Consider the following 12,290-nt stretch of genomic DNA (forward strand, 5'->3'; position numbering starts at 1 on the left):
TTATGGCTTGCAGATAGGACACTCCTCTGTCAGATTGCACACATTCTATATTTGATGATAAAAGACATATTTCACAGTTACACAGTTGCTTGAAATTACATATACATGGTGTGGCTGAATTTAGCCATGTCTCTGTCCAAATCTGCTGTTTCTAAGAGCTTGCATTCAGAAATGGCACATAATTGACTTTTTAACTGATTTTTCAATTTCTGACATTGACCCAACTTTACATACATGTGCGCGGGGAGTACGGACATTAACTGATGAAGTTTCAGATTTTTAACATGCATACATTTAGAGTAATATCCACTTTTCCGCTAAAACCCCCCTGAACATGCCACCGGGTCGAAAAACCTCTTAAAATGTGGGCAGAAAAATCACAAGAATTATGGTGTCATTTATAAAATTTTCACATGTCCGTACTATGAGTTATTCATCTTTTTCTAAACAATATTCTGGCTACAAAGGGGTGTGGTTTCCCCTCAGCACAAGGTAGAAATACTGGTTTATCCAGTTCTGCCAAGCCAGCTTCTCTCACAGGCAGTGCTCCTCCCAGCTTCTGCCAAGAGGAAGCTACATTTTACGACCGCTGTAATAAAACCTTTGCCTGAGTCAGGAGAGGCTCATTGTTCAAGAGGAAGCCATTTATGATCCTCTCAATAAACCCTCTGCCTGGGTGAAGGGAGTTGCATTGTTCACTCTCCTGCAGAGCACAGGTAATTCAATTATCAGAAAGATGGCATATCCTTAGTGTGAGCAGCAAAAGGGCAGCTAGGCCTGGGAACACAGCTGTGACTCAAGTTTCACTCCTGATGGGGGTAGTTGCCAGGCAGAATTCAGTTCCTTAAGCCGGGTTTCAGATAAAATGTCACTTTTTGTTCCCCAGTTTCTGCCTTCAAATAAACTAAACATTTTCACATATGCAGCTAGAAGGCTGATTCTAAGTGCAAAACTATGGCATTTCAACAGTTACAAAGGCATGTGACACCAAACATAGGTCACTCATTTAATCTAAACATTTTCGATTTTAGTGTCTTTAAATCCAGTGCAACTTAAACTGCTGACTCCATAGCTCAGCCAGTTTTGTTATAAGCATTGTTCTGGGCTCTTCATTTCCCAGATTTTGTAGGCACACAACACTCCATTCTACCAAATGTCTGCTGGTGTCCAGTGAGTTTTTAGATGTGTTGCAATGTTTAAAATAGACAGTTTGAGCCTGCCTTCAGAGAAACACATGGTGGTTTTAAACTGCCGGCTTTTGGATAGTGGCGAGTACTGGTACTGCACCCATTTTTGGGATTTAAGAAAATGAATTCCCAACAATTCTAGGTTGCATTTGGCAATCAGCATTGCCATTCCCAATGGTTTCAGACTACTGTGCGGGTAGTCCAATGGTGGTTTTAAAGCGCTTTGAAGCTAACCTGCGCTACTGTTTTTCCTTTGGCAACCCATTTCCCTCATGGCAACCCGGTCTTTCATTCTCGCACTGGTGGGTGGCAAGTGAGGCAACCATTTTGGTGTGCGCACAAACTGCGCAGCTTTCCTGGATTTCGGCGCACATGTGGGTTTTCCGCCATCTTGAATTTTCTAAGCCCACAGCACCAAATGTTGTGGCATGATAGCTTAAACGTGGGTCAGGACACCCAACAAGAATTATCATAAAATGAGGAATATGTGGGAGGAACATCCAATCGAAAGAACGTTACCAGGGGTAAGTAATTTGTTGTCAAGTCCAAGGGGTGCGTGTGGGGATTGGACAGCAATTTCTTCAGAGTGGCACCTGCCAACCGTCTCGGGTCACACGTGTTGTAGCACCGCTCTCATAGGAAACTCTGTGATCTTTCGGCTAATGGTGGAAGACGTCAAGAATCCGAGGATTTGGATCTGATGCCATCCACACCGCTATCTACAAATGCATTAGCACGTTTTGGCCATTTTTGTGGGCAGAATGAGATTATCATAGCAAATAATCTTGGACCCAAATAACCGTACAGACTCAAAGAATATGGCAAAATACAACTTTATTTATTATCAGTTCAATAACGTAGCGAAACATGGAGAACAACAAGTTGTAGTCTACGCACTGTTACATTTCAGGTACACAAAGACCTTATACCTCGATGTGCGTCAGCTATGAAGTCATCCTACGTGGCAAATATAAAACCTATCGGGTGGAGAAATTGGTACATATCTACTTATAGGCTCTGTACGTGTTTACCTTTATTGGCTGTCCCTTGTCTGGTAGTCATGCCTTAAACTTCCCTCTAACTATGTATATTACAGATTATAGCATCATAACAGCAGCATAATCGCTTCTGCAACAGTGTATGGTCCACCATCGCATAGGGCCTTTGATTGGTTGGCATCTCCCAACCTTGTGCTATTCAGCTCGTTAGTAGCACGTAAGCAAAACGAAACCCAGGTGCATATAACGTCGGACCACTGCCCACTTCCCCAATTAGTCAATCTACCATCTCTTATCAGCCAAGCCTTCAGCCAAGATGCCTCCTTTGTACTTGACCTTGCTAGTTATCTTCCCCGGAACTTCAGGGGAGTTAGGGTACATCGTTATCTTCACTTGAAGCCCATGAATAGGCCTTGTTTTGTGATCTTACACCACTTGTGAAGAGACCACGGTTTTGTCCATTTTGCCTTCTATTTAGTGCTATTTGATTCAATTATGTCAGGTGTCATTACCCTCTTCAGCCTCTAGAGACTTGGTTGTTCCGTTTCACATATGCTTTTCTGCACCTTTAATCGTCAATACTTGGCATTCACAAATGTTCGCTCATTTACTAATGTAAGAGATATATGTCCTGCGTGCATTGCTTATACTCGTTGACTCACCTGGTGCCCTTCTGAAGCTTCTCGCTGTGACATCCTTGATCTCTGGCCAACAGCTATTCTTTGTCCATGCACAAATTTGTATTTCCAGCCTCTGTCTGCTCTGCAGTCATGGTCTCTCTCCTTTGAGCCTTTCGCTTACTATTATTCAGAGCCAACGTCCATCTTTCCAACATGGCCACTTCATGTTTTCTACTGCTGCAAGATTCTATATAACTCCTCCACATTGCATTTCTGCGTATATACATTCACTACTCATCTTGGGACTTATCTTCTTTCTGTATGTATGGTTTGTCTTTTCTTAGTCTTTTGGATGGAAATGTTATGAAGGTTTTGAAATAAACCAAACATTTTAAAATTTAAATAAATATCTGTTCTCACTTGTATGTATGCTTACTCTTGTTTCTTCAGTTATCTCTTCATTCTTTAAGTATTCTTATATCGTTTCAGTGCGTCATTGTATCTTCTCCTAATGACGTCACGGAGCATCTGTCAGGTTTTCCTTACAGCTCCTCGATACTCAGCGGTACCTGTAGATCTCCTGCTACTACTTCAGTTTGAGGATACATTTGGTACAGCTGTCTGCATAATGTCGCTCATACACTCAATGTGGTACTGGAATAGTACTTGGTGTCATGCACAATGTCTTCCTGTTGTTCATCCAATACAGTAGGTTGGAAGTGAGGGGGCGGGGTCTATCAGCGACGTGCATGTCTGCTGCTCTACATAAGGCTTATGTATCATTTAAAAGCTGGGAAATCTCGAGATTCTTTGTACCAAAGCCTGAACTGTAAAATGTGTTAAGAATGTCAAGTTGATATGTTTAATGGCCATTAGCGTGAAGGAACAAGTTTGTGATGTACAGGAAAACGTGCTGTAGGTATTGACCATTAGGAATTGGAAGTTATGTTTACAGCTTAGAGTAGCCAAGGTAAAAGTTAACATCTTACGTCATGTTGTTTTCCTTTTATACTGCACGCATCACTACCTTTAGTAGTCTTAAAACCAAGCCTTTTCAGTGTAGATGCAAATTGTGGCAACACAAGTCTGTAGAGTGAAAAGGAAACTTGATCAAGGAGCGCTGGAAATGGAAAGAGCAGGAAAGTCAGCGAGTCAAATGAACAGATTTACAAAAAGAAAAAATGTAAGAGGTGGAGTGATCGGGTTTGTTGCGATAAATGCAAAGTTTGTAGTGTTTCAGCCAGAAGACATTTTAATCAAAGGGGACAAGAGCTTTCCATTTTGGATAAATGCAAAGTTTTTATCATTGTGACCAGAAGAAAATGTAATTAAAAGGGACGCAAGATTCCCTTATTGGTCACCAGAACTTTAATGGGGACAATGAAGATTTCCCAAGTGCTCCGCGCAGGTAGTCTTGATTCTGTTAAAGACTCGGAGGTGAGCATTATGCTTTAACTTCTTTATTACTGCATCCAACAGCTTTTCAAAACTTCAAAATGTTTTCATTCTTTTTTTTTAATCAGTTTGGAACTGCAAACATGAAAATAAAACGAACCAAGAAACATAGAAAAAGTGTAATCACACCACATTTCCCATGAGATCTAGCAGCTTGGTAGTCCTGAGCTTCTGTCCTGTTGTACAATCAGGGCTCCCTCACAAGTACAAATCCCTGCTGGTCTAGGTCCCTTCCTCTTCTTTTTCGGTGCTTCTTTCACACTCTAACAGTTTTCAGAACTTTTCTCTTTTCTCTGCCTTGGGTTGTTCTGTACTCCAGCAACCTTAGGTGCATTCTTTCTCAATATTGTCCCTTCCAGCTTTGCATGTTTCTAATCTTGAGCATTCTTCTGATGCTCTCCTATGTGGAAAGGGAATCGTACTGTTAGGGAGGGGAATCCGTTAAAATCATTAATATAATATATGACACTGTGCAATTATGATTGAGCGTGTTCCACGTGGGAGGGATAATGCTAGTCTCCAAGTTTTTAATAGAATCAAGACTACCTGCGCTGAGCGCTTGAGCTATCTTCATTCTAGGTCAAGAACGGAGGCGAGCATTATGCTTGTTCAAAGCTTTCCACTACTGCTGCGGCAATATTAGATACTGGCTTAAAATAGAATGTTCTGAAAACTGAGTCGCTTGACCAGTCTGCCGCTTTCAGGATCTTGAAAGCAAGCGTCCCCAGACAGCACGATCCTCCCCGCAATGAGAGACAATGAAGGACTCTCCCAAAATGGGAATAAGGCCAAGACAGAGTGCGGGTGAGCGTAAGTGGGAGTTTATCAATCAGAATTTGGGCATGCAAAGAACTCTGCAAACTCCGAGAGCGCTCTGCCTGACAATAGCAAAGACAGGCGTATATATTTACAAAAAACGTCATCAAAACCTACATATTATAGGGGGCACAAGTTCTTTGGGATTGGGTGGCGACGACTAACTATAGGTGCTGCTGCGGTGTGGTTGGTCTTGGCTGGAGGACGTCACTGGTCACCCTCGTGGGTTGGGCTGGGCCTGGCAGGTCGGCTTGAGTTCATCCGGGCGGTGTTGGCGTGCCGAGGCGGCCTGTGGCAGAGATGAATGCCTTTTCTGACTTACTTGCCCTCTGCCATGCACACTGCAATCATTCAGTCATTTACAGTTCTATTCTCTTTAGTAAATCTTTCAATAGGTTAATGCAACACAGGAGGAATGCACCTTGTGAGGGGTCTGGAGATAATATATCGTGGCCTGGTTACTCGTGATCTGTTGACCGGGACCGTAGGTCGAGGGGCTAAGCTTCGGGGACTGGGGCTGGTGGTACAGGTCTTTCTGTCTTGTTAGAAGTGGTTATGGATGTTTTGCTGTGTGCTGTCAAAGTGTTGGGTGTCCTGATTGCACAGGGCCATAAGTCTGAGACAGTCCGGTGGGTTGTGGGGTTTACGAGGGGGTGCTTGAGTTTAAACTAAGGTTTACTACTGTGCTGTAAATAATGCAGGTGGCTGGCCGCGGCCTTGGGTGCTGCAGTGGGGCTACAAGTCTTTGAAGCGGCTCCAGTCGGGTCGGGGGAGGCGTGATAACGCAGAGCGGGGCTCTGTTCTCATGTCTTGGCAGCCTTCTGAGGGAGGGAGGGGGATACATCGAGACCTTGTACGTTTTCACAAAGGTATCTCCCTCGTGTGTTGCTGAATACAAGCAAAGACATCGCAAACATTTGAACACTTTCTATAATACTTATTTAAAATCACGTCAAAACATGCATTTAACCTTTGCTGGGTGCGTTTCGATTATACCCAGTTCGAGCATCATATTTGTACGTTACACTCTAGCAGCTACAGTGTTTCAGTTACATGCATATACATTCGCAGTAAATGAGGTAGTGGTTAGATCAGTGGAGTACATAGAAAACGACCCGCCACCGTTCGTGACGGTGGTGGCATAGGAGGGGCTCAGACATTCACACATGATACGTGCACTCTCGCGCATTCTTTAATGAGTTCATAGTATAGTTGCATCCGCTTTCTCGTGTACTCTAGCAGCATTAGCTTTAGTTATGGCGCGAAACCACGTGAGGTAGGCTGCCCAGTGATACACGCAACGAACAGATCCCTGGAGCGTTCCTTTATCATTGGCATCCACCTGCAATGGTGCGAGCTCGCCATAGCTTATATCATGGGAGCATACTCTCTCATTTTAATACATTCTACAGGCATTTGTATTTTGTGGAAGCAAGAAATAATGCAAGAGGTCTTGACATTAATATATACATATATATAAAGACTGTCTGCCATCAGAGGACCATTTTACTGTTCTTCTCATTGTTCAGGCCTGCTGGCCGGGTCATGCTGATAGTGATGGTACACTGCGGGAGGTGAACTGTTACAATGTTAGCGTATTGCGCTAGCTCATGTCCGTCTTGTTCGTGGGAACGTGCTCGCAGCGGATCTGCCAGGGTGCTGCGGCAACAGGGATGTTCTCCAAGGGTGGGGGCCGCGCTACAGTGCGCTGAGCTCACACCATTTTTACCGGGCAAAGAATGGTTTTTGGGCCTAGCTAAATTTGTGTTGTAATCAATACATGTGGGCATTCGATACGTGTGGGCAATGTCTCCAGTGGGTGAGCCCTCCACCACCTGGGCCCGGGTGGCATGAGGGAACGCCCAATGGGCCATAGCCCTCACCTGGGGAAGAAACGCAGGCGAGAGGGGTCTCCTGGACCAGTCCTCCCCTACAATCTCCTGCAGCTGAGCTCCTGCTGCAAAGCTTTGGAAGCCATAGCTCCTCTGTCGAGAGAGCCCCAAATATAGAAATGTCTATTCCTGCAAGTGCCATCACTTCTTTTACCCATCTCGCTATGGTGACTGGAGCTACTGCTTTGTATGGTTTTCTGCGCGCGATCAGTAACTGGGTGACCCCTTGTGGTCTTATCTCCATTGTTGCGGTCTCATAACATTTTATGCACTGGGCTACGCATAGCTTGCTATTATGTTTGCAGTTCCAAACTGAAAGCAAAAAGAAAGAAAAAGTTTTAAGTTTTGTAAAGCTGTTGGATGCAGTAGTAAAGAAGTTAAAGCATAATGCTCGCCTCCGGTCTTGCCAGAGAATTACTGGTGTGCTGATGGCATTACATTAAGTCATAATATGGATGTGCAATAGCCATGCAATACGCTGGAATTCCAAGGGATTTGGCTACTAACCAAATCATATTTGAATAATTGCTGCTGATACAGGGGGTAGGGGGCCTAGTAAAGCAGAGACTTTGGATGGATGTGTTTGAGTTCTTTGGAACACAAAAGGAGTTTGACGGAAGATCTCCCCACCTCCCCCAATCCTGAACCATGCAGAACTGACCACAGGTTGGCAAAGAAGGAATGAGTGTTGCCTCGTACATAGAGAATTGATAAATAAGCTACTAGAATGTAGTATGAACAAATTCAATTAGAGGTGTAAGGTTGTAAAATAACACACAGCAAGCTCACAAAGTCAGAGAAGACATTCACATTTAGAACACCCTAGGACGACAACTGTTAATTATAAGGTATGTTGGCAGAGGCTGTCCCTTTCTTTGGTGCAGGCTTTCCTGCACTGCCTTTGTGTGTTCAAGCAAAGCCCAAGGGATCCAGGAGAGCACTCCCTTATGCTTAATCTATACTCATTACGCCCCCATGTATCCCCAAACGTCCAGAAACAACACAGCGCTATATACAGAAAAACTGTGAGAAACTAGAGGCAATCGTAAATGATGCTGGGTTTTGATCTGTGAATTCACTGGCAGCAAGGCCATGGTCCGCGGATGCCCAATGAGGCCTGCTTAGAGCTTTATGGGGATTGTAATGGAGGTGTGGGAGGTTGGATTCCCCTTGGCCGCAGTATGGGATCTTTTGGGATTTTATCTGCATAATCCAGCCTCGTCTTCCCTTCTCAACCGGGGCTGCAGTTAACTCGTTTTATCAAGACGGACAGAAGTGTAATATTAGGTTCAGACGGGTTCTTGAGTCTGGTTTTTCAGGTGTACATTTGGGATGTGGCCATTTGCTGAGCTGGCGTGCAGCTAACGTGTATTTATATATGTGTGGTGTACTACTACATGTCACCTTCCTGCTGCTTTTAAACCATTACCTACTTTGCACTAAACGAAATGGCATTGCAAATACGCCATAAAACATGACCAAATACCGCTTGACCTAATACAACATGTCCTAACATGCTTGCATAGCAAAACAAACAGTTATGACCAAAAATCGAAGAGGGTGATGAGTACATAGATGCAACGACAAATGAAAGAAATGCCCTTAAAAACAAATAGCTTTTTTAATAACGAATTTGGAAGGAATCCTTCAGATAAGACACGAGCATGTAATTAGGTTTATGTAAACAGGGGTGTGTATTGGGGGTAACACCCCTTTCAAGGCAAGGCAGAGAGAAGGTGTACCTTAAACAGGTATGCAAAAAACGTTTTTTCTTTCAAATATATTCCTGCAAGCGTCTGTATTTGATTAAATCATGTCTAAGAACACATTTTCCCCAAAGCAGACTCGCTATGCGCCTCTGATCTGGGACGGTTCTGTTGATGAGGTGCTCCGATTTCATTGAATCTGCCTGTTACATTTGAGCCTCACTCAGTTCTCGAAGGTAAAAGAACAATTTGCTATAAATATCAGGAACCCAAAAGACTCGTGGCTAGGTGCTCGACGTTAGTGTGAAGTGGGCCCTACCCAATTCAAAGAGCAGTGTAATATATTCTCCCAGAAGTGTAAAGGCTTCTTAGAATTGGTGATGCGCTGAATATTACTGCTGGTGGTTTGGTAAACTCTAAAACGCCCACAGTGCCTTTGAAGACGTTAAGTTTCTAAATTAGTGGACTTTCATGGGTCATTTGTTCAAAATGCTTAATGTGTCTCTTCTTTTTTTCTTTAAGGGATGCTGTGATAAAATGCTGTACTTCCTGCTTAAACTAGAGAAATCAAAGACTGGTGTTACTTACGAGATGTAGATGGCTGAGCTGATCATGTTCAGTTCGTTTTTGTCCAGATGTTTACGCAGTTATTTTCTAGTCAATTGACGTCATATTTTGTTATATATTTTCTTTTCTGATTGTACATGTACAGATTTTACAAACTATTATTTTTATTTGTTTCTCAAGTGCCACCGCTGGTTTGCATTTTTCATGCTATGCTTTTTCTTAAGGCCATGACTTTTTAAAAAAATATTTTAAAACGTATAATTTAAGCAACATGCTTTAATCTTTCGTTGGACTGCTTGAACATGTTTGTTTGCAGTATCACAAGTGTTCTGTAAATTTGTCAAGCCCTTTGCCAAAGCTTTGTAGCTGGTTAGAAGTTCTTCTTTTTTTTAATGTCCATTTGTTTTTTACTTGAAACGTGCTACATTTTTCAATCTGGCAGATCACACTATGCATCATTTAAAATAATGTATAAATATATAAATTTATGAGATTCTAAAATAAATTAATTATTCCAAATACGTGTTTTCTTTATTATTTGTTTTACCTCTGCTGAGCACCTGAACTATCAAGGATAGGACTTTTGGCTAAGAAATTTTAAAATTAAATAGCCAGTGTCGTGTTCTCAAGCAAATATTATGGTTGCAAGTTGATGTCTGAACACTTAGCATTGGGGGTTTTAAGAAAGATAATTCATCCCATCAAATCCAGAGTTGTACCCATCGGCAGCCAAACCGACCAGTATTTAGTATAGATTGATCATTTGTGAAAAATTGCAATAAGTAACGGAAGACGTGTGACCAGTTTGAGTGGAGATAAACCACCATTATCTGCCATATTCAAGCCACTAGAGCAAGCATGAAATACACTGCCAAAGGGTTGCAGGGATTTCAAACAGTCATTCTGATAGGACACAGAGCACATCACATGGAATTGAGAAGGCAATAAAGACGTCAAGTTCTTCGGCTCAAAGAAAGTAAAATTGCAGTCATAGACCCTAGCAGTTGGGTGTGGAATGAAAATGGGTAGAACATAGTGTACATACCTTCTCTTGGAATATACATACACTGCACATTTGGTTACTGGTTCACCATTGAAAGTTCACTTGTATCACTTCATTTTTACTTATTGGGGTTGAATCAAAAGGGGTATTCATTATTTTTACTACAGACAATTCACAGCAGAATTAGTTGTACTATACTTTTATTTGTAACCACCACCTTCAAAATGCAGGGAGTTGGTGGGTAGATTGGCTCTCTCCCTCTACCCACACGTTTTGCTGAAAAATATTGGTACTTATCATGCATTGACTTTTTCGGCTATATAAACTGGAACAATCTCAAGTGAAGGTTCTATAGAAGATTGCATGACCCTCTGCACTATTTTGGAAAGAATGTAGGGCACAATTTAGTTAATTCAGAAGTTCATTACCTATTTCGAAGTTGAGTGAAAGTACTCTGAGATGTGACTGGTATACCAACCAAGTTCTGAGACACATTGAAGTATTCAGCATTTTATGTAGGTTTCATTAGTTTTGATTACTTAAGGTTTGTTTTTTCACCACAGTGGTATAGAGCTGCAATATCATTCAACGATTAGTTTATGTAAGTCAATAATAAAGCCTTCTAGACCGAGGGAGGATAATGACCTGCCAGCAAATTATGGCCTGAGACAAAGCAGAGGGTTATATGGTGGGAGAAGGGTCATTACCCCAAGTGATAATTCACTACCCCTAGCTATAATGCCCCCTCCCAAGGTCTATGCTATTAGCACATAGTACTCATAGCAATGCAGGTTTTGAAGTTTTTGTGGCAAGTAGAAAGATTACTTTTCTAGTGAGTAAAATGGAGAAAATGGGTTAGTAAATAAAAATAATTATTTTGAAGTACTTACATAAGGTTGTTTTTGTAAGCTAATGATTTAAATTGCAAACCTGGTTATAATGGAGCGCTTTCAGCATGAGCATGCATTCAGGGGCATGTAAAAGTAAACAATTTCTTTGTAAGAAAAGCTTTCTCTTTTTGTTTAATAGGATATTGCAGCAGAAAAAGCTCATCTCGGAGTGTGTCTTGTTGAAAAAAATCTTGCCTGGAAATTGCCTAGTTTGCTTTTGATTACACTGTTGAGAATGCAGTCAATATCGGTAGTTATTGACTGCACCCTGAACATTCTAATTGGCTGAGAAGTCAATAACTAAATCCATGTGCAGGCAAGCTAGGTAACTCACTCGAGAGCTGTGGGAGAACATGCAGTCGTAGGTTCAGATCTAAGTACTATTGAATTGGTTAATTAAAACCCCTTGTGATAGTGGGAGGAAGGAATCTGGCACGAAGTGCTATAAAAACAGTTCTTTTAATGCACGGTTTCCACCCGAAACAGTTCGATTCATAGAATTTGTTAAATGTATATCTGATAATTCATCTTAACCTCCCCCATTCAATGCATTATTTGTTTCTTTAAAGACATTTTCCTACAATGTACTAAACAATTAAACTAAAATGTATCCTTGGAGAGAGATGTGTGTATATTTATATTTCTGCGGCTTGTGGATCTGTTTAAAGTCACATGCTTTGCATAGGCCGACATCTCATGGTAGTTGTGGGGTATTGCACATGAAGTTTTCGAAGTTCGAAAAGGGATGTCGACAGGGCGTGATTGTTCCTCTATCCCTGGTATGATGGCGACTGTACCCATGCTCCTTCACGGTCCGAGGTGCCTCAGATTATTTTTCTACCATCGTGGTTAGTTGTTTCTTGCTGAGTCCTGTGGCTACGCTACTTTTGAGTTAATATCTCTTTCATTCTCCAGCATGGGTCTGGCATGGATTCACATGCTCATGAATATTCCCCGTCGTCGGGCTGGGAATCCTCGGTAAAGAAAAAATCAGTATCAGTTTCGTTTCTGATCTCTTTCTTAATAGTAACCAATCACTGATCTCTGGGTCATACTGCCCCCAGCCAATGACTGCCCTCTCCCTAAGCCCCCCCCTCTGGCAGCCATTCTCAGATTTTTACTGCACTCAAGTGTTGGGAGTCCTCGTGTTTAGTTC

At 42.1% G+C, this 12,290-nt stretch overlaps 1 protein-coding gene across 2 annotated transcripts in view; it reads left to right on the forward strand.

Moving 5' to 3' along the window:
* The window catches only part of SFT2D1 (SFT2 domain containing 1), a 646,168-nt gene extending 636,408 nt beyond the window's left edge, over nt 1-9,760 (forward strand). For both annotated transcript variants that reach the window (XM_069607711.1, XM_069607710.1), the window contains one exon: nt 9,197-9,760. In XM_069607711.1, the coding sequence (XP_069463812.1) occupies nt 9,197-9,236 (40 nt within the window). In that variant the 3' untranslated portion in view covers nt 9,237-9,760. The remainder of the gene's footprint in view (nt 1-9,196) is intronic.
* Nucleotides 9,761-12,290: the final 2,530 nt, after the last annotated feature.

This window comes from Ambystoma mexicanum, chromosome 4q (assembly GCF_040938575.1).
Source record: "Ambystoma mexicanum isolate Mex_15411 chromosome 4q, UKY_AmexF1_1, whole genome shotgun sequence".
In the NCBI taxonomy this organism is placed as follows: Eukaryota; Metazoa; Chordata; class Amphibia; order Caudata; family Ambystomatidae; genus Ambystoma; species Ambystoma mexicanum.